General features: G+C 39.5%; 1 protein-coding gene across 5 annotated transcripts in view; it reads right to left on the bottom strand.

The window, feature by feature from the left end:
- Window positions 1-22,757, bottom strand: part of SGPP2 (sphingosine-1-phosphate phosphatase 2) — a 175,326-nt gene that overhangs the window by 130,313 nt on the left and 22,256 nt on the right. For all 5 annotated transcript variants that reach the window (XM_027590575.2, XM_027590574.2, XM_027590573.2 and 2 more), the window contains one exon: window positions 9,848-9,915. In XM_027590575.2, the coding sequence (XP_027446376.1) occupies window positions 9,848-9,871 (24 nt within the window). In that variant the 5' untranslated portion in view covers window positions 9,872-9,915. The remainder of the gene's footprint in view (window positions 1-9,847; window positions 9,916-22,757) is intronic.

The following is a 22,757-nucleotide window of genomic DNA, read 5'->3' as shown; positions in this document are numbered from 1 at the left end:
GTTGGAAGGCAGATTCCTGGCCCTTGCAACACACTTTCCAGTACACTTACATGAGGGGCATTTTACTTGGATTACTTCTTGTTGGTAAATGTTTCACTTCCAACTCCTTCTGCTTTTATTCTGTTTCTCCCTAGAGTGTCCAGGTGTGTTGTACCCCTTCAGTATTTGGGTGGGGTTCTCTCTGTTTCTCTCCCTCTCCCAGCCCCCACAGCAGCTTCTACTGCAACGTCTCTGGTATGAAGGTTACAGTTGACACAGTTCGGGCTCTAACGGAAGGTCATTTTCAACAAAGGAATTCTGGCTCGTGTTTGTGTATGGCAGAGCTCCACTTAGGAACACGCGAGATTGACATAAGTTTGCCATCTGATGGTCCTCCGTTTGGGCACAGTAAGCCTTGGCAGAAGAACACCCCAAAACCAAAAATGACTCCTGGGAATGGAGTCTATCCCAACAGGCTGTGACCTTGGCCAAGAAGGACTGAGATGATTTCTAAAGCCCTCTACTGGGCGTTTCTATCTATTTTGGACATAAAGAGATACCCTTAATGCGGAGAAAGGGAAACCCTCCTGCACTGTTGGTGGGAATGCAAGCTGGGGCAGCCACTCTGGAGAACAGTGTAGAGGTTCCTCAAAAAGTTAAAAATAGAACTACCCTACAGTCCAGCAATTGCACTACTAGGGATTTACCCAAAGGTTATGAAAATACAGATTCGAAGGGGTACATGCACCCCGTTTATAGTAGCATTATCAACAAAAGCCAAACTATGGAGAGAGCCCAAGTGTCCATCAACTGCTGAGTGGATAAAGAAGATGTGGTGGTATACATATACAATGGACTATTACTCAACCATCAAAAAAAATGAAATTTTGCCATTTGCAATGATGTGGATGGAGCTAGAGCGTATTTTGCTAAGTGAAGTAAGTCAGAGAAAGACAAATGCCATATGATCTCACTCATGTGGCATTTAAGAAAGAAAATAATGATGAACAGATGAACATAGGGGAAGAGGGAAAAGAAAAAAAAAGGAGAGAGGGAAACAAACCATAAGAGACTCTTAACCATAGAGAACAAACTGAGGGTGGCAGGAGGGAGGTGGGCAGGGGAGGGACTAGATGGTGATGGGGATGAAGGAGGGCACTTGTGATGAGCACAGGGCATTGTATGTAAGTGATGAATCACTGATTTCTACTCTGGAAATGAACATTGCCCTGGGTGGTAACTAAAATTTAAATTAAAAAAAGAGAGAGATACCCTCAGATGGATAAATGTCCGCCCTCAGACATAAGAAATGGGGTTCTGTGGTATGAAGATAATGACTATACCTAAGCCCCCAAACTCTTTGCATGAATCCTTGCCACAATTAGGTCAAAGCCTTTTCAACATCAACGATTTGTCAGCCATTATGATCAGGTGATTTGACAGAAAGTCTCATCTCTCTTGTAGTGGTCTAGAAAATAACGCGTTTCCAAGCTCTAAACTAAAGAAGCACTTTTCTCTTAAAGAAAAGAGCCTGTATCACATGTTCTGTTTCTTCGTCAACATAAACTACAGCCCCAAATCATTTCCCATATTCAATTACAAGAGTCAGGATTTGGTCCAGCTCTAATTGACTCCAGGAATATTTCATTTTTTCATTTAAAAGATAATTTAATTCACCGCCATATGTTTGCTGGAGTCGTTCGCTGGTCTTGGCCTCAAGGACGCCTCTGTCCTCATTGCCAGGTGTGGTTCCAAGGAACTCTGAGACCCACTCTTTGCTCTGGTCTCCACAGGTTTCACTGCCTAATCTTCTCTGAACAGCATTTATTCTTCCATGGTTGTTTGTTGTTTTGTTTTTTTTTTTTCCTCTAGTCTAGTCTTTTGCTTTTTTTAATCATGGAAGTAGTCATGCTTGAATTGAAATAGTGAAGTCAGCTTCAAATGCTAACTCAAAATATCAGAGAGGAGCTACCAATTTCATGGTTCACAAAATAATGGTATCGATCTATACTGTTTAAGAGATACCAGAATCTTTTGACCCAAATGCAAACTCCAGTGGCCTTGAAATAATTTTTCTCATATCTGATAACAGAGGAGTCATATTAAGGTTTTGCTTGGAATTTTCCAGGTCAATGACTATCATCACTGACCTTCATCCTTAAAGGGGTAGAATTGGGGGGTTTTAAGAGAATACTCATTTGAACCTCAGAAGATTCAGAATTACATTTTTCTGGAAAAATCAAGTGCCTTCATCCAACTTATAAGTTCATGTAACTCACTTTTGTGCAGAAATAGGATGGCCCTCGATTAATTTAGGTGTAGGATTCATTTCCCCCCCATGTCAGTCAACTATTGTTTGTATAATAAACTATCCCAAAACTTAATGGCTTAAAACAACAATCATTTGTTACTTCTCTTGAGTCTGTAGGTTGGCTCTGTAGTTCGGCTGATCTGGGCTTGCTCATGCGTCTGTGGTCAGCTGGCTGGTCGGCCAAGGGCTGGCTGGTCTAGGATGGTCTCAACTGATCATGGTCCCCTTGCACATCTGCTCACACTCCTGCAGCAGGCTAGCTTGGGCATGTTCTCCAGGTGGTGGCCCAAGTATGAGAAGGAGGGCTCAACTGTGCAAGAGAACAAGTGGAAACCTGCACACACTTCTCAAGCCTATGCTTTGTCAAGTTAGGTCTTGTCCCATTAGCCAAAGAAAGTCACATGGCCAAGTCCAGGGGCAGTGTGGGAGAGTATGACCAATGGCCATGGATCATACAGGAAGGCAGGAAAAGTTGGGGCCATCAATGCAATCAGCCTGTCATCCTTACCCAGATATAACTAGAGCATGACAGCCCCAGAGGCCAGATGTGCTGCTGATGTGCGGGCATGAGGGAGGAAGGCAACGGAAGTAGAGTCTAAGGATGCCAAAATAAAGACTTGGAAGTCCAAGTCCAAATCAGTGGGTCAAACAAGAGATGAAGGACAAAATTGGGATGTGCTTCTATAGCGAAGCGGTCAAAGAGACAGAAAAGCCTAGAATGGGGACATGGAGTGTAGCCAGCCACGAGACATTTTACCTTGCCCGGTGGCAGCGCATTTGGAAGAACCTGGATGCAAAACCTTTGCATATTTAAAAGCATACAGGACATAATCTATGCAAAATGGCCATTAAAAGATTCCAACACCGGGCGCCTGGGTGGCTCAGTTGGTTAAGCGACTGCCTTCGGCTCAGGTCATGATCCTGGAGTCCCAGGATCGAGTCCTGCATCCATGCAGAGCACGGAGCCCGCTTCTCCCTCTGACCCTCCCCCCTCTCATGTGCTCTCTCTCTCATTCTTTCTCTCAAATAAATAAATAAAATCTTTAAAAAAAAAGATTCCAACACCTACAGGCAATAGAAGTTGTGAAATTTCTATGCAAAGGAGTTTTTGTTTGCTTTGAAGAAACAGTTGCTACTATGCCATTTAGAATATATATTCAGTCAAAGCCACAATGTGAACCATTCTACAGGACATGTGACCAGGTTTCTTGAAGAAGTCAATGGCCCAGAACAAACAAACAAAAGTGGGAAGAGACCATTTCAGATTAAGAGTCAAGACAGATCTAAGATTATGAACAGCCAAGTACAATGAGTGGACCTTGTTTGGATCTTGAGATGTACCATTTTCTTGATATGCACAGTTTTCAAGATGTTTTTTAGCAAATAGGGGAGATTTTATTATGGCCAGGGTATTAGATAGCATTAGACATTATCATTAGCTTTATTGCGTGTGGCCATGCAATGCAGTTAAGTAGGAAACTGCTCCCTTCCTTTTTTGAGATTCGTGCTATAGTATTTAGGGCTAAAATAACCTGATGCCTGACAGTTGCTTTAAAAACTTGAGAGAGGAAGGATAGAGGCAATTAGTGTGGAAATTGATGGTGGACATCGATGGCGGCTGCAGAGTCCTGGGATGATTGCATGAGTTTGTGATATTCTCTGCTTCTGTGTACTTTTTGGAAGTTTATATACTACAATATCAAATTCAGCATAATTTTTTAGTGTAATTTTGAAATATTACATAGAAAAGAGCCTAAAAGGACACGATACTTTCTTTTTTCAACTTTTTTTTTTTAAAGATTTCACTCACTGATTTGACAGAGAGAGAGAACACAAGCAGGGGAGTGGGAGAGGGAGAAGCAGGCTTCCCGCTGAGCAGGGAGCCCGATGTGGGGCTCAGTCCCAGGACCCTGGGATCATGACCTGAGCCGAAGGCAGACACTTAATGACTGAGCCATCCAGGCGTCCCTCTTTTTTCAACTTTCAAATGTTCTTATTAACACCATTTGCTGTTTTGTTTCTAATTATGAAAGTAACACATACTCAATATTTAAAAAAACGAAACAATACAACAAAGAGCAAAGCGAAGATGAAAGTCACATGAAATCATGTATAGATGATTTGAGGAAAAACAAAAAAGATCACCTGAAGAAATAACCATAAATTTCCCTCTGGTCTTTTGCAATTATTACTGTATTTACTTGTTTAAAGAAATAGCTTTGGGGTCAGCATGTGTCCAATAAATTTTCTTTTACTCATGAGTGGGTTCTATTCAACGACAAACCGTTGGCATTTGATAAGAACCTCAAATGTTGGATCATTTCAGTGATGTTGCTTCCCCACTGTAGCAACTGTGACCATTTCCAACAAGGGGCCCAGAACATTGCAGATGATCAATAAAAATGCTTTCTTTCCTCTACTTCTTCTCGTCACTTTCTTTAACTTTTCTTATTCAATTTCAGTTGTTTTTTTTTTTTTTTTAAAAGAGATTCATTTATTTGAGAGAGAGAGGGAGAGGGAGTGCATGAGCGGGGGTAGGGGCAGAGGGAGCGAATCCTCAAGCAGACTCCCCGCTGAGCACGGAGCCCACTACAGAGCTCCATCCCATGACCCTGAGATCATGACCTGAGCCCAAACCAATAGTCAGTTGCTCAACCGACTGAGCCACCCAGGTGCCCCATCAGTTTCAGCTTCTGATTTAAAACAATGCCATAATTTAGTAATTTCTTTGCAAGTAGTAATGGGTGGAAGCGCTCCTTTTATTTTGTATTAAGTAACACCTACTTCTTTAAAATGGGGAAGAATGGAGTAGTTACCAATTTGGTCAATGGAAGTTATATATTAGCTTGACTCTGCCTATACAGAAGGCTATTGACACAACTGCAAAGCTGGGTAGAGCCAAGTCGTCAGACTGATGATACCTGTTAGTGTTAAAATTTAGAACAACAGACATATGTGGCTGTGATGTGGGGGATAATCTCCCCACAACAAATGTGGGTGCTGCTGGTGGGTGTTGGTCAGTCTGAACATGAGGGAAGGTATCACCACTTGTCACCAATAGCGCCCTACAAACCCTGATGGCTGAAGGGTGACCTGACACTAAAATCCAGGGGAGATAGTACCTTGGGGGATCCCCTCAGCAGGAATCTGTCTTCTTAATCCACATTTAATCAGGTTTGAAAGTCAGCCCTCTATTGATGTGATGGGCTTTCTGTTGTTGTTGTTTTTTAAAGATTTTATTTATGTGACAGAGAGAGACAGAGCACAAGTAGGGGGAGCAGGAGAGAGGGAGGGAGAAGCAGGCTCCCCGCTGAGCAGGGAGCCCAACACGGGGCTCAATGCCAGGATCCTGGGATCATGACCTGAGCCGAAGGCAGGCGCTCAACCAACTGAGCCACCCAGGCGCCCCAGGGCTTTCTGCTGTCATGTGATGGAAGTACCCAGCATCATCTACGAAGTTTTCCTGCCAAAACATGTAACCTGAATTTAATCAAGCCTCTGTATCTGCACTACCTGCTTTTGCTGCAGAACAGATCAGCCTGAAACTTAGTGGTTTAGAATAACCATTTATTATTTTCTATTGTTCTTTGCATCAGATAGATGATTCTGGGCTGAGCCAGCCCGAGAGTTGAGGATGGCTTCACGCTCAACGTTGGCAAGGGGTAGGGAGATGTTAGCACACACCGCCCCTCAGCCAGCAGACTGGCCCACTCAGTCCCAGGGTCCCCAAGGGCAGCAAGGACTGGCAAGTCCTGCTGCACAAGCACATTTCAAGTCTCTGCTTCTGTCACATTTGCTTGGACAAAGCAAGTCACATGGCTGGGCCTGGAGTCAAGGGGAGGAGAAAGAGACTCTAAGACGTAACAGAAAAAATATTGTCAGTTCTACAATCTAACCACATCTAACTTCTATTTATATAAACACAGTCTGGAGAGGAACAAGTTAAATTATATCATAAGGAAATAATTAGTCAAATCTAAAATGTGAAGCATTCTATAGACAACCTGCCAGTGTTTTAAAAAAATTAGTGCTATATGGGGGCGGGGGGGGGGGCAAAGATGCAATGGGTGGCAGGGCAGGGATAGACTATTCTAGATGTTTTTTTTTTCTTCAGATTTTATTTACTTGAGAGAGAGAGAGAGAAAAAGCACGAGCAGGAAGGAAGGGCAGAGGCAGAGGCAGAGGCAGAGGCAGAGGCAGAGGCAGAGGCAGAGGCAGAGGGAGAGGGAGAGGGAGAAGCAGGCTTCCTGCCGAGGAGGGAGCCTGATGTGGGGCTTGATCCCAGGCCCCTGAGATCATGACCTGAGCCAAAGGCAGATGCTTAACAACTGAGCCACCCAGGCGCCCCAAGACTATTCTAGATTTTAAAAGACTAAAAGGACATAAAAACCAAATTCAAGTATGAATCTTATTGGATCATTATCTAGAAAAATAAAAAACAGTCATAAAAAATTTTCTGGATAATTGGGGAAAATTGAATATGGATTAAATACACAGAATATTTTAAATTTTCTCAAATGTGATAATGGTATAAGGTTACATAAAAAAACAACATTCTTATTCTCAAGAGATGCAAAGTGATGTATTTAGGGGGTGCCTGGGTGGTGCACCTGGTTGAATGTCCGACTCATGTTTTCAGCTCGGGTTGTGACCTCGGGGTCGTGAGATAGAGCCCCTTGTGTGGCTCCAAGCTCGGTACAGAGTCCGTTTAGTATTCTCTCTCCCTCTGCCCCTCCTCCCTCCCCCCACCCCCCCACCCCACTCAAATAAATAAATTTTTTAAAAAAGTGACGTAAGGGTTCTTGGGTGGTTAAGTGTCTGCCTTTGGCTCAGGTCATGATCCCAGGGTTCTGGGATCAAATCCTGCATCGGGCTCCCTGCTTGGCTCCCTTCTACTGCTCCCCCTGCTTGTGCTCTCTCTCTCTCTCTGTCAAATAAATAAGTAAAATCTTAAAAAAAAAAGGGCAATGTATTTAGGAGATGTCATAATGTCTTACAGATTTCAAGTGGATCATCAAATCAATATATCTATATATCTATATATGATAGGAAGAAGTGGGCTGAATTATGACCTCCCCACCAAAATTCATATGTTGACATCCTCACTCCTAGTACCTCAGAATATGACTCTATTTAAAAATAGAGCCTTTAGGGGCACCTGGGTGGCTCAGTTGGTTAAGCGTCTGCCTTCAGCTCACCCATATTGGGCTCCCCACTCAGCGGGAAGTCTGCTTCTCCCTCTGCCTCTCGCCCTGGTTTATGCTCTCTCTCTTGATCACTCTCTCTCTAATAAATAAATAAAATCTTTAAAAAAATATAGAGCCTTTAGAGGTCCCTGGGTGGTTCAGTCGGTTGAGCTTCCAACTCTTGGTTTCAGCTCAGGTCTTGATCTCAGGGTCATGAGATCAAAGCCCCATGAAGGGCTCACGCTCAGCCCCTCCTTCTCCCTCCCTTTCTGCTCCTCCCTGCCCTACACTCTCTCGCTCTCTCTTTCTAAAATAAATAAAATAAAATCTTTAAAATAAATAAATAAAATAAAAATACGGTCTTTGAAGAGGTGCTTAAGTCAAAATGAGGCCCTTAGAACAGGCTCTAATCCAATCTGACTAGTGTCATTATGAGAAGAGATTAGGATACAGACATATCCAGAGAGAAAGGTCAAGTGAAGACACAGGGAATATGGCCATCTATACAAGCCAAGGAGAATGGCCTCGGAAGAAACCAACTCCGTCCACACCTTGATCTTGAACTTCTAGCCTCTGGAATTGTGAAAAAAATAAGTCCCTGTTGTCTGAGTCACCCAGTTACGCCAACCCTTACACACTGATAGTCACAACAAAATGCCGTCAATTGTTCAATCTGAGTGTGGGATACACACATCTTTGTTGTGCTACTTTTTTCAACTTTTGTGCATGTTTGAAAATTTATGTATTAAAAATCTGGAAAGACAAAACCTTCTAGGACATTGTCTTTAGTCAACTGGCTCTTAAGAAAACATTTTCAATCAATTATGATTGAATTCTGAAATATAGAGGTTTGGCTGCAACTTTGTTTATAGAAGGAACTGCTGAGGGGTTGGAAGTCTGACAAATTAAATGGGAAAGCCATTTCTCCCCAGTAGTTCCATTGTTTCAGATTTCAGGCCATTATATCCAGAGAGACACCTAATGACGTGATAGATTTGGAAAATTATTTTATGCATCAGCAGAAAAGCAGCAGTAGCTTTGAGTTCCAGCTCCAAGTTCTTCCAGAATAGTAGCAGTGGTAGCCAGCAAACCCTGGGACATGGTGATGTGGATAAACAATGTCAAGGCTGGAATTATCCAACCGGTGCATTAACTCTATCAGTCGGCCAGCAGCTCAAATATTTCCTGATAAAGTTTTATTGCTTCTTGAGTAAACACTTTGGAGGTCTTGGTCATCAGATTTGATCAAAGCAAAAAAGCAGTTCATTTTGTATATGAAGACTGTACTTTTTCTTTTTTTTTTCTTCCCTGCACCTTCCAACAATTGCCCAGACACCCATTGTCCTGGCTATTTCATTTCTCTTTGGGATCAATGAAATGTAAAAGGTGTTATTATTATATATTATTATATATGTTATTAGTATACTATTATATATTTAGGTGTTACTATTCTCGATGGGTGTTGGCTTGCTTAACAGAAGGGTTCTCAACTCTGGCTGCACATTAGAATCACCGGGAGGATTGAAACAAAACAAAATACCAAACAAAGACAACGATGCTAAGACAGACCCCTAAACATTCTGGTTTAATATGTTCTGAGGCAGGACCTTGGTATCAGGATTTGTTGTAAAACTTCCCAGGTGGTAACAGTGGACAGCCATTCTCTAACCAATAGAGAATTCCTAAACACAAATCCAGGCACTTCTTGGGGGGCTCTGAAGAACCTTTGCAGGGTTCTTTAAATCTTCTCCAAAATGATCTTTTTCTTTGATTTTAAAATTCATTTTGAAAAAAAAAGTTATGCCTAAGTATGCTATTAAAGTATCAATTCACTCAAAACAATTTTAAAGTATTTGCCAGCCTGGGATGCTGTTGTGCATAAAAGGGTAAAAAAGTCTAATGACTGTAGTTGCCAGGCTGTAACATCTAAAATATTTTTCCCCATTGACAACGTAGACTTCTAGAGAGCCAGACTTTGATTTGTAAGTAATATTTTCTACTAAAGGGAAGCAGGACTTCTTAGAGAAATGAGCCATTTCAGGTCTAGAGCACGGAAAGTACATGGCAAGGCAAACATCTGTTTGCCCTAAGGCAAGAAAGCGCTCAAAGTCTAATGGGGATGTTTCAAAAGGGCTCCGAAGCCAGAATGAAAGAACTAAATTCAGGACAACTGGAGCATCAGAAGGAATGATGACTATACGGTGATTGTAACAGTAAATAAATAAAAATCCCTGGTCCATATGACATTCAAACTTAAAAAGAAGGAAAAGAACGGGGGAGAAAAAGAAGAAGTTCATTTACCACTATTGGAGGTGATTATTAAATCACAAGGCTTTATTCTGGGAGGAGAGGAAGAGACTGTAACTCTTACCTTATAGAAGGAACGGAGGCTCATCTCCAGGTGATGAAAGAAAGCTCTTCTTTATAGAGAGATGCTACCTAATAAGGAAGAAATGGAGAAATTGTCAGCTATGCCTTTAGCAGGACATACCATGGGATCACTTTTTGATTTTCCTCCCTTGTGTTGCACTACCATCAAAAAATACCTTTTATAATCCCCTTTTGGATATGCAGAGACCACTGATAACTTCAGAATGGAATCTGCAAAGTAAAACTGCCACTAGAAAAACAATCTCAATATTCTCTATAGAGATGGAGCTCTGTGATGCTTTGCAGAACATCTATACCTCCAGCTTTGGAGAAGAAATGTATGTGCTTCATGGCTTTCTACCTAGGCAAACACTGATGGCAAAGAAAACTGCCAACTTTCCCGCGTTAAGCCTGGTGGCCCATTTTCATGGAAGACATCCACTTCAGATCCTCCAACCACCACTTTTTGAGGAGTTAATTTGATACAAGAAGGGCAGCAGAAAATAAGGTACTTTTCTTATATACAGAAATTTGCTGGCTTCCTAGAAGGCAGGTCTTCAGCACCTGAATGACCTTCAGGAAAACAAATATAAGTAAAGGAATATTTACTTAGGACAACTGGACATGGATGACTTTATTCATGGCTTATTGGTGGATACTTCTGATCAAATCAATGAGGTCATTCTTTCCATTCAAAGCCTTATATTCTATTAGGAAAGCTGCTAACCCTCCATTCCATCCAAACTACTCCTCTGGAAAAGAAGACAGGAAGAGGCAATCATACTGAATTTTCAATGCTAGAAAAAAGTATTTCTTTAGGCTGAAATAGAGAGTGATTTTTTTTTTCAACTTTTCTGCAGGCAAAAATCTGTAGGCACCTGGAACCCTACAGAATCCTTTTGATGGTTATTTCTGCTCCAGTGATCTTGAAATTAAATGTGTGTTCATGACCCTTAACTTGCTGACATCAAGCATGCAGGCAATGCCAAAAATGACCTCACAAAGGAACGGATGCTACATGGATTAACCCAAAGAGTCCTGGAAAAATCTGCCTCAAGCCTGCCCTTGTCTCAAAAAGCGTGCCGTGGGAGCTCTGATTCTATTACTGCGTTAGTGAACTATGTTTGTGAACAAGAGTTTTTCATCACTTGTCGGCCAAATCAAAAGCTAGAAACCACTGAATGTCAAAGATGGCATTGGTGTTCTATCACATAGCACTCCACAATTTCATCCTCTCATTCAAGCTCAACAGCAGCAACTTTGCTGTTAAATTCACTTTGAACAGATGAAAGAGTATCTTTTATTTGTCTGTATGGAAAACTTCACATTTGCATATCTTTGTAACAATTTGCCTCTTTTTCAAAAAATGGCCATTAATTTCTGCCTGAAAAAGGGCAGTGAAGTACAAGCATAAAGATTGTTTTTATATTCTGTATGAGCATAAAAAATTAAATTTCCTTTGTTGCAAATGGTGTGAAACATGCTTTTTCCTGGGATGCATCCCACTGCTTCTCCAAGTGATACTATAACCTGAGGCAGTAAGGAACTCTGCTAAAGGAATGGAGCTCCGACTGGAATTCCAGGTGTTGGGCAGTAGCCAGGACAGGGCTCATCAAGTTCCCAGCTCTTTCCAGTGGCCTAAAACCTCACCATTAAGGGGGTCTCCTCCATCGTCTCTTGCAGTGTACCTCAAGAAATTAACAAAGAAAGAATATGGAAAGCCAACAGCTGATCATTAAAAAAAAGAAAAAAATCCAAATGTAACCCCTTGCAAAAGTGACTTAGAAATACTATGTTTGGGGCACCTGGGTGGCTCAGTCAGTTAAGCATCTGCCTTTGGCCCAAGTCAGATCCTGGGGTCCTGGGATCGAGCCGCACATTGGGCTCCCTGCTCAGCCAGGAGTCTGCCTCTCCCTCTCCCTCTGCCCTTCCTCCTGCTCATGTGTTTTCTCTCTCTCTCAAATAAATAAATCAAATCTTAAAAAAGAAGATTTAGGGGTGCCTAGGTGGCTCAGTCAGTTACGCATCTGCCTTCAGCTCAGGTTATGATTCCAGGGTCTTGGGATGGAACCCCATGTCAGGCTCCCTGCTCAGCGGGGAGCCTGCTTCTCCCTTTCCCTCCCCCTGCTCGTGCTCTCTCTCGCTCGCTCTCTCTCTCACTCAAATAAATAAAATCTTTTAAAAAAAAGAAGGCCAAGAGGCTGATAATGTTCTTTTGGAAGTAATAAGAAGAAATAAGAGAGATAATGTGGTTAGGTACAAGATATGAAAAACCCAGAATAATAATTTTATCTATAATAGCAATAACCAGTTAGGAGTAGAAATGGAAAAAAAAATTCCATTGATATTAGCCAAACCAAACCAACAAAACAAAAGCCCACAACACAAGAAGGGCACAGGACCTGTATTTGGAAAACTATAATTTTTGTTTAGGGGTATAAAACAAAACGTGAACTAATAGAGAAACATTTCCTGATTCCATGTGGGCAGTCTTAATATTAAAAAGGCCAATCATTTCCCGATGGTTACAATAAATTTAATGCAAATGCAATCATAATACCGATGTTTTAAAACCAGGCAAAATGAACATAAAGTTATATGGAGGGGTAAGTATCTGAGAATAGGCAATAATTTTAAAGGAAGATGTGTGTATACGTGCATGAGCAGGTGCACATGCATACATGAGCAGAGCATGGGTACCATCTTGCCTTGCTAAACATTAAAATTTATTACAAAGCTACCGAGATAAAATGGTATTCCTGCCCATTAGCTTAAAACATTTTATATTTTAGTGTCTATGGGGCAAAACCGAAAGAATGGAAGAACACTGTGTTCATAGTAAACAAGTCAACATAGTTATTTTAATTTACTTACTCCAATAGAGAACACTAGCATGATATATCACAGTAGAGGTCTTACTAGAGCAATGAAATAAATTACAGACAACAGGAACAAATCCAAAGATAGGTAGTAGCTTGATATATAACCAAGTTGACATTTCAATTCAGGGTAATGTATGACTATTTGAATAAATAGTCTTGGCACAATTTACTTTCCATCTGAAATACACCCCCCAAACAATAAAGTTACATACTTAGTTTTTTAATTATGTGAGAAAAGATATAATAAATTAAGTTGAAAAGCAAATGGTAGATTGGAACAAAATGATTGGCATAGTATGTGACAGGGCAAGTGTCATTTCCCCTAATGTACAAATTCTTCATATTAATTCATAAGAAAGACAAACAACCCAGCAAAAGGATGGGCAAAGATATGAACAGGGTATTCGCAGACAAAATGCAAACATCAACAAACACTTGAAAATATACATAACTCTATTAGTAGTATGGAAATGCAAGCTAAGCAGGACAATGTTTCAAGTTCAGATTGTCAAGTATTAAGAGCAATAGAATTTGATGTTATTAAGGGTGGAGCTGCAACTGGCAATTTCATACATAGCTGTCAATTGCTACAATCTTTCGTGAAATTAATCTGGAAATATCTCCTGAAAATTGAAATATCCATATGCTTTAAGGATTCCACTTAGAAGAATATAGCCCATAAAAATAAAAAAGCAATATATAAGAATATATGTTGAAGAATTTTTATTATGGCATTGTTTGTAATGTAAAAAATCTACCTCTAAATGCCCTGAATGTACACTATTAGGAACAGTTGAATAAACTGCTATACCCATACCATGTACTATCATGCAGCTAGTAGAAAGGGTGTTAGGTGTATATTATTGCTTTGGAGATACCCATGATATATATATTACTAAGTGAAAAAAGACATTGTAGAATAATGTATGTGGTGTAATGGTATTTTCAAATAACAAAAAATCCCAAACTCCCCCTCGGGGTGTGTGTGTGTGTGTGTGTGTGTGTGTGTGTGTGTGTGTGTGTGTGTGTGTATCACATATCATTAAATGATCACGGTTATATACATAAACATGAGCATAAGGACACAGAAGGTTACACAGCAAACTGTTACATTTATCTTGGGGGGCAGGAGTAGAGAGCAGATTGTTACATTTCTTAAATGTTTCTGTATTGTTTGACTTGTTAAATCATGTCACTTTTGTTATATAAAAAATCTAATAGGGGCACCTGGGTGACTCGGTTGGTTAAGTATTCGACTCTTGATTTCAGTTCAGGTCATGATCTTGGGGTTGTGAGATCGAGCCCCATGCCCAGTTCTGTGCTGGGTGTGGAGTCTGCTTAAAATTCTCTCTCCTTCTCCCTCTGTCCCTCCCCCTCTAAAAAAAATCTAATAAAGTTCAAGCAAAACACCAATAAGGAAAATGTTCCAAATATTACACTGAATCACTTTACCCAGACAGTTCTCGGAGAAATGCCTCCAAAAACCAAAATACCATTAGCATTAGTGACTGAGTCCGTGAGAATATGATCACAGAGACTCTAGGAACTCCCAAACTGTCTTCAAACAAACTAGAAAGACTCAGAGGAGTGACTCTTTAGAATTTTTTTTTTTTTTAGTAAATTCCTTTGCATCTTAAGTATAAATATCTAAATTTCCTATGAATTAAAAAGATATATGGTGAGTGACTCTTTGAAACAACTAAGCAGATTTAAACAAGTAAAATACAGATACTAGAAAGATGCTCCTACATTCTAACAAAAACTTACTTTAAAATATTCAAAGAATAAGCATTAAAATTATTTGGAAAGAACTTAAATTTCCACTTACAGATGATAAAGTTAATGTATGATGAAAAACTGTGTTATGATGAACATTTACATTTAGGAAGACCTCATGAAAATTTGGAAAATGCTAGAGATATTATATTATCTTTAAAAAGTACAATACAAAATTCTATATGCTTACAATCACAATCAAGGAAAATGACAGCACCAATAATACCACTTTTGTGTAGAAAATAGATCAAAAGGAAATAGACTAACACATCAATAAGTGATAGTCTTTGGGAGTTGTGTAATATGGAATTTTCTGTCTCTTTTTCTAGTTTTTTTTTTAATGTTTCATCCTGAAACCTTTTTTTTTTTTTTAAGATTTTATTTATTTATTTGCCAGAGAGAGACACAGTGAGAGAGGGAACACAAGCAGGGGGAGTGGGAGAGGGAGAAGCCCTCTTCCCGCCAAGCAGGGAGCCCAATGTGGGGCTCAATTCCAGGACCCTGGGATCATGACCTGAGCCGAAGGAAGATGCTTAACCACTGAGCCACCCAGGCACCCCTCTTTTTCTATTTTCTATATTTTCCAAATATTCTGAAATAATTATTATTATATAGCACTTTATTTTTATAAGTGTATGAGAGCCTTATTTTCAAGTATTTATGTATGTGTATTTATATATTTATTTCTACACCTAGCTTGTTTTATACCTAAACAATACTAATTATTAGTAGTAAATGATCACTAGTTGCTAGGACTACTAGTACAAAATACTAATACTACTATGTACTAGTAATTAGATAGGCATAAAGTGTTATATATTGTAATACAATGAACAGGATATGAAATTTAAATAGATATTTGAATTAGCATAGTAAGTTCTATATGATACGTATAAATAATGACTTTATTTATAATAATTATTATTACATGTAGTACTTTACTCCTTAACACTAGTAATAGTTATTTAGTAAATAATAATCATTGGGGGATAAAGAGCTAAATATTATAAGGCAATAAATAATATTTGGACAGTTAATTTTTTTTTTAATTTGGACAGTTAATTCAACCTTGTAATTGTATAAGAGATTTACTTCCTAGAGCTCAAGGCTGAGACCTCATAGGTAATTTGCTTCAACTCTTAAATATCACGCTTCATTAGCAGTGTGGAATTTCAGCCTCCATTCACTAAGCCCTGCAGGTTCTGTGCCCAACATTCCTGTGCCTTAGCATAAAGCAGTTTCTGTCAACAGTGTTCAAGACTTTTGAAAAAGTCATAGTAATAGTGATTAAAGAAGGGCCATTATGTTAATCCAGCATAGCACACCCCACCAGGACAGGTCATTGCAAAGAGGCTATATGGCACCGAATAATGGCCACAATAGAGAAGAGAGTTGGGGGAAAATGGGCATTTGTCTCTTGCAATCTTATTGGACCCTCACTTAGCATCCTGGAGCCTTTGTCTTCCAAACTGTCAACAGATTTCATGTCTCTAAGTGCATGTTAGTTAGAGGAATAATGATATATCAATACAGAATATTCCTATTTCTGGGGCACCTGGCTAGCTCAGTCAGAGGAGCATATAACTCTTGATCTTGGGGTCATGAGTTCGAGCCCCATGTTGGGCGTAGAGATTACTTAAAATTTTTTTAAAAAAAGAATATGCCTATTTCTGACACCTCCCTTCTGCACCTACTTGAATGTTGGTGCTACCCTCATCATGTCCATTTTCCAACCAGCAAACTTGGTAGCATTAGACAAATGGGAGAGCTAATGATGCCAAGGATCAAAGTCCCATACCACTAATTCCCCCTAAATGGTCCTTTTTTGGGAGGATCACCAGAATAAGAGACACTGATACTGGTATGATGTTTTGACTCTCACTAGCTTCCAGGAAAGTTTCCACCCTGAGTCAACAGGAAACCCAGGAAAGTTATGAAGTCCAAAGGAAAGTGATTTTTCAGCATCCACTATGCACCAGGCTCTTCTCTTGGAGTTTTAAGGCATAGAAACCCATTTAAACAAGAGTAGGTACAATGGGGAGGGAGGTGGCAAAAATTTGGGGTATCAGGGAAATCTCCCAGAGCCAAAGGGTCATCAGTGTGCATGAGTCTAGAAACAGAATCAGTCCTAATCAAGGCCTTGCCCCCATCTGGCAGGCCTTGCCCACTGTCTCTGCCTGAGCCCCCAATTGTTTCTCACTCATGTTGGCCCTGGTTCTCACTCTCTCCCTCATGTCCCTCCTTCTGCATCCTTATCTCCTGCTTGGCCCAATTTAGCTGTCTCAGCCTTGTTCTAAATGACCTGTCAGCCTCCCACGGATTAAAATTTCCCCTGGGTCTTAATTCAGATTCTAGACAGAGGGAATGTGATCACTGCATTCATGAATGAATACAGTCATGAATGAATCGATCAATAAATTAATAAATTCAGCACTCCTCTCCTTTGAGTTAGAACCTTTATAAACAATCCACTGAACTCACTTATTTGCCCAAAACACCCACAGGTAGAAATTTGCAAAGATGGCTCTAGGTAAGCATGTTAAACTATGCATTTCATCAGGAAGGAAATTTTGTATGTAAAATTTTGATGTTTCTGTTTAAAGTCCCTTGTATTTATGCTCCCAAACCTCATCTATTAAAATTGCATCATGTTGAATAATTTCCATTAAAATGTAACAAAACAAAATCTTGTATCTTATAAGTCAGGCACTTATCAAGTACTTTATTTCATTTAATCTTTATAACACCTAAAGAATAGGTACGATTATTAGGCCCCTGAATGAAGAAATTTAGGCTCAGAGGGTTTAGAAATCATTTTCACGCTGTCAGAGCAGAGGCAGGATTCCCATAGGGTCTCTCTGACTGTAGCTCGTGTGCTTAGCCATTGCCCTATGAATTCTACTTTTTACTCCTCAGTGAAAAAAGACATTTAAGCCCTGTATTACATAAATCTACTTAATACAGACATTTTGCTAAACTTTTAGCAGTTAAGCATTGTGACTAGTCAGCAGCTAACTTGAAAATATAGTAGAGCTGGCAAAATGAAAAGTATTTGTCATCTTTAAAGTTTCTTTTAAGCACTTGAGATGTTCTAAACACTGGCAATTGATTCAGAACTCTGCATTTTGCTGGATGTTCATATCAGCCCCCACACTGTTATTGGTCAGCATTAGTAGGACAGAGCTGAAGTTATTCCTTATTCACAGTGAAGGTATCCTGTGGAATTGTTCCCGACTTGCAAAGTTTAAAATAGCATTTCTAGATTCCAACTCTAATCGACATATCATTTAAAAATCATTAGCCTCTACTTTAAAATGGACATAAATTCACATAATTTAAAAAGCCAAATCCAATATATCACATTTAATGTGTACTTTCCTTCAGACTGTGATTATTATATATTTTGGTGCTCTCAAGTATATACTACTCTGGTGTTTATCACCAATAAACCACCATGTCACTGTGTATCCAATTCTATGTTACTGTAAAGTAAGACGTCCTTGGCCTTATTACATGAGATCACAGCAGCTCATCTTCAGTGCATCCTCTTGGCTCCATATAGCACTTCTCCCATCATGGTCCAAAGACTGTCTTTCCAGTCATCTAAATCTCCAACAAAGAAAGATGTGCCTTTGTTATCTACACAATGGCCTCAATTCTCCCTTGCCCTCTGGGTACAAACATTGTCTGAAATGGCTTTCCATCATCTGGAATTTCATGTTGCATTTCTTCAGTGAGTTGAGCTCTAGAGGCTGCATAGGGGCTGGTGGAAGGTTCTAGTAAGCCATACTTCAGGTCTCCTTTCGTTCTGTTTTTCTGCCCTGCTAGGATCTTGACTCTAAGGGTCATATTCAGGTCTAGCCTCTCATAACATCATGGTATCTTACACCACTGAGGTCTTCTCTCTCATAAAGATGATTTCATTGGCCAATATTATCTGGGCATGAATCTGGCTCTAATACCTTTCCCAGGCTTACAGGTTCTTTTATTAACCTTGCTTAAATTTCAAGTATACCTTGAGTTTTGTAGAGCTATTTCAGAGAGAAATCAAAGGCAAATGTGGCTTAAATATCTGAATACAGGGCAGAGGTTTTTGCAAAACTGTCACTGGTTTGCCTGTCTGCCTTCCTTCCTCCCTCCTTTCCTTCCCTCATTTTTAACCTTTTGATCCCCTTCTCCTATTTAAAAAATTTGGCAGAACATAGGCAGAACTCATCTGAATTCATCATTCAAGTCTTTCCATTCCAATCAACTGCAACACAAATCTATTTTGCCAAGAATTTCCCTTTCTTTCCTTGAATAGCACAGGCAAAATACCAACACTCAGCCCATAAAGCACAAAAAGAGAAATCTTCTTAAAGATTAATTGGCTCAGTAGAAAAAGATATATTGAGGAAAATAATATTAGCTGATAACATTTCCCCCAGGTTAGGTGTTTCTATCAACTTGCTAAGGAGAGAAAATCAGAGCTGGAGGACCGGTATTCTGAGCCCTTTGCGAGGGCTCTGTACCTCCTTGCTGCTGTACCTATCTCGAGGTTTCTAGAGATGGCAATTTCACTTCCAGCAATTAATTAAAACAATAATTAAAATAACGAGACAAGCTATATCCCTTGTTCCTGACTCCCTTGCAAATTGTACCATATGAAGCAGTGGCTCTTTGCATTGGCCTCACTGCATTCTGACTCCCCCACATATGTCAGTTATCCTATAAATTAGGAACCAGCCATAACCATTAAGCACTACATTGTTATTCCTTATTTTGATTAATCCTCTTCCTCCAGAGCACATGTCGAGATGATGGCATCTGTTCTGAAGAGCTTCCATCTGGAGAGCTACAGTTCTCATTTCTTTCCATCTGCATATGTTCAATTCATTGTCATGAAATGGGTTTTTAAAAATAGTATTAAATATTTGATTTAATTAACCCACAGAAAATGTCAGTCTTTTAAAACTTCAAACTGAGGAAAGGAAACATGAGATTAGTGTAAGTAAAGCAGTTCCATCCTTTAAAAAAAAAAAATCACATGTCTAATACTGTCAGTATGGTTTGGATTTGTAGTAATAATTGATTAATACAGGGTGCATATGCTGCCCTTCCCAGAGTGTAATCCTACTACTATGGGTGTTCAATAATGTACGTTGTAATTAATGATTTTTTTCTCCGAAACTGAAATGCCAATATGATTGTAGTGCATTTGCTGAGGACAGAGTTCAGCAGAGCCTTTCAAGAAGAGAACTAAAATAAAAGACAACAGCCTGCTTACCACAAAAGACTTGTGCGTCAATTAAACCTGCTCCCTCGGAATGTTCAGTCTTAGGCAGAAAGAAGAGTACCTTCTCTTCACAAAGAATTTCTGGTCACCTTTGTTGTACACATGGACTGTGGCCACAATCAATTGAACTAGATACTTAGGGTCTTTATTTTATGCTCAGAAGTTGCTTCTGTTGGCATCCTTCATACTTTGTATCAGCCTATGCCCCCTCATAGGCAACATGCACAGTGTAGGAAGCAGACAGAACTGGGTTTTGAAACTGAATTGCCACTTACTAGTTGTGTGGCCTTGTGTAAACTGCTGGACTGGGCCTCTGTTTCTCCCTCTGTCAAATGAGCATTCAAGGAGGCAATACCTGTCAGGTACTAGACACAAGGAGTTCTCATTCATAATGAGAACTTAATTGCTTTATATTCAAATATATATATATATATATATAAGGAAGTTTATCCTTATAGGGTCCTTCAGGAGAAACGTGTCATAAACTGGCTAGCTTTTCTACACGTCTATAAGTTTTTAAATGAGGGCAGAATGGAAAATCCTTACTTTTTTTTTTTTTTGATTCACGATGTCATCTACATGCTGAGCACATATTTTTGATTCTCTTCTCTGTAGAAATCCCATTAAAATAATAGTACAAGAATAAAAACAGTAATAAAAGCAAGCTATTCAGAGGGTGACCTTGCAGATGAGAGATGTAAGCAAATTTCTGGAAGACAGCAACAGATAGAAGTTTAATAGCTGAGGAGGTGGCAGTTTAGAATATTCTAGGAGGAAGCTGCAGTGGAGAAGGGAACCAATCTTCTCAACAGAGCTCCAGAGTGGTTCTGGGTTCAGGTATGACAGACAGGTATGAGAGAAGAGCTAAAAATATAGGGATATGGGTGGCTGGGTGGTTCAGTCAGTTAAGCGTCTGACTGGCTCAGGTCAAGATCTCGGGGTCCTGGGATCGAGCCTCATGGGGGGCTCTCTGCTCAGCGGGAAGCCTGCTTCTCCCTCTCCCACTCCCCCTGCTTGTGTTCCCTCTCTTGCTGTCTCTCTCTGTCAAATAAATAAATAAAATCTTTAAAAAAAAGAAATAGATAATAGAAAAAAAAAAGAGACAGAGGATGAATCCATTCCACTAATAAAAATTCTAAAAAGGGGGACCTTCGTGAGCCAAGGAGACTAAATGAAAAAAGGAATATCCAGTGTTTTATTTCCATTATATTATTCTTTATGCCCCTTCATATGTCTTAAATTTTTCCTAATTTTTAAAGACCCAGGCTCAGATATATCACCAAGAAATTTCGGGGCACCAAGAATAAAAGAATATTCTAAATCTTCCAGAGAGCAACAACAGGTCACCCTCGGGAAATAAAACTCAACTGCATTAGCCTTCTCAGCAGCTAATTTCTGAGGAAAAATAGTTTTGAATCAAGGGTACCATACAAACTCTATCAACTTAGAATGGGAAATGGTCATTTTCTTTTTATGACATGCAAGAACTCATAGAGTTTAGGTTACACTATTTCTGAAGAATTTACCTGAAGGTGAACACCAAGACAGAGAATGATAAGGGATCCAAGAAACCATGTCACTAACCAGGCATCTAATGAAAGCACACTTCAAGATGAAACTTGAGCAGCTATTCTGAAAAAAAAAATCAGCCCATGTTAAAATGTGAAACCAGAGCACTCCAAGGGGACACTCTCCAAGATATAGGAGAAGGAGAAAAAAAAATTCAATCAACAGAATCAATAAGATATGCAAATAACAGTGAATAAAGCCCATTATTTTTCATTCACCAGCAATAATAAGAGAGAAAGCAATCAGAAGGTAGGAAAAAAATCAATTAAAAAATCACAATTCAGGGGCACCGGGGTGGCTCAGTTGGTTAAGTGTCTGCCTTGGGCTCAGGTCATGATCCCAGGTTCTTGGGATGGAGGCCGCATGGGGCTCCCTGCTCAGCAGGGAGTCTGCTTCTCCCTCTCCCTCTGCCCCTCCATCCTGGCTTTTGTGCTCTCTCTCTCTCTCAAATAACTAAAATCTTAAAAAAAAAATCACAATTCAAATATACAGCAACTAAACTGGAGTGTGGTTCTGAATAACTGACAGAATATAAGAAAGGAGAAGACATTTGACCTTGATGCCTAGAACATTTCCCTTGGGGAGGTTCAAGTTTCATGACAATGAAACCACAAAGAGGTATGTTCAAAGCACATGACATGGGTCTCTGATAAACCAGTCATGACTCATAGAAGAGGGAACACTGTTTTTTTCCATTTCAATATGTAGAACCAACCTTTAGACATAGTTAATTATGATTACCACAGAATAGAAATTTATCAACATTGACATCATAAAAGTTAGAGAACAGTGAACAGAGGTCAGGAAATAAGGGAGGGAAGAGATGTAGAAGAAAGGATAAGGGTGTTAATATTCTCATCATAAAAGGAGCAATCACGAGAGCCTTTGAAAACCAATGGAATAAGACATAGTTTTCAGCATATTATTTACAGTTACAAAAAAACTAAAAATAGAAATACAAAAATACAAACTGGGACAATGGAGGAACTAAATCCTTACCCACGATAGCAGAAAATCAATATTTAATATCCAAAGTTGACAGATCAGGAAGTGGCGATGTAAGTACGTAATTTAGAGATGCATTAGGTAACCACTAACAGAACTTACGACATAAATGATTAATAGGGCTGCTTCAGGAGAGACAGGCTGGAAGTGAGCAGCACCGATGTGGGGATTGGTCTTTTCTCATAATAAGTTGTTCTGAGCTGTTTCAATTTTTTAGCTGTGTGCTTTATGGCTTGGATTAAAAAAATACATTTTAAGAGTCTAAATTATGATATTTTACTCCCTTTTAAAAAGAAAATAATTTAACAGGGTCTCTAAAAACTCTAGGCCTCTACTAAGTACATACTCTCCACAGCTGTAATAAAATAAAACCGAGGTTCAAAATCATCATGTAAATATGTTTT

Source organism: Zalophus californianus, chromosome 3 (genome assembly GCF_009762305.2).
Source record: "Zalophus californianus isolate mZalCal1 chromosome 3, mZalCal1.pri.v2, whole genome shotgun sequence".
NCBI lineage: Eukaryota > Metazoa > Chordata > Mammalia > Carnivora > Otariidae > Zalophus > Zalophus californianus.
This window is presented reverse-complemented; position numbering and strand designations above follow the sequence as displayed.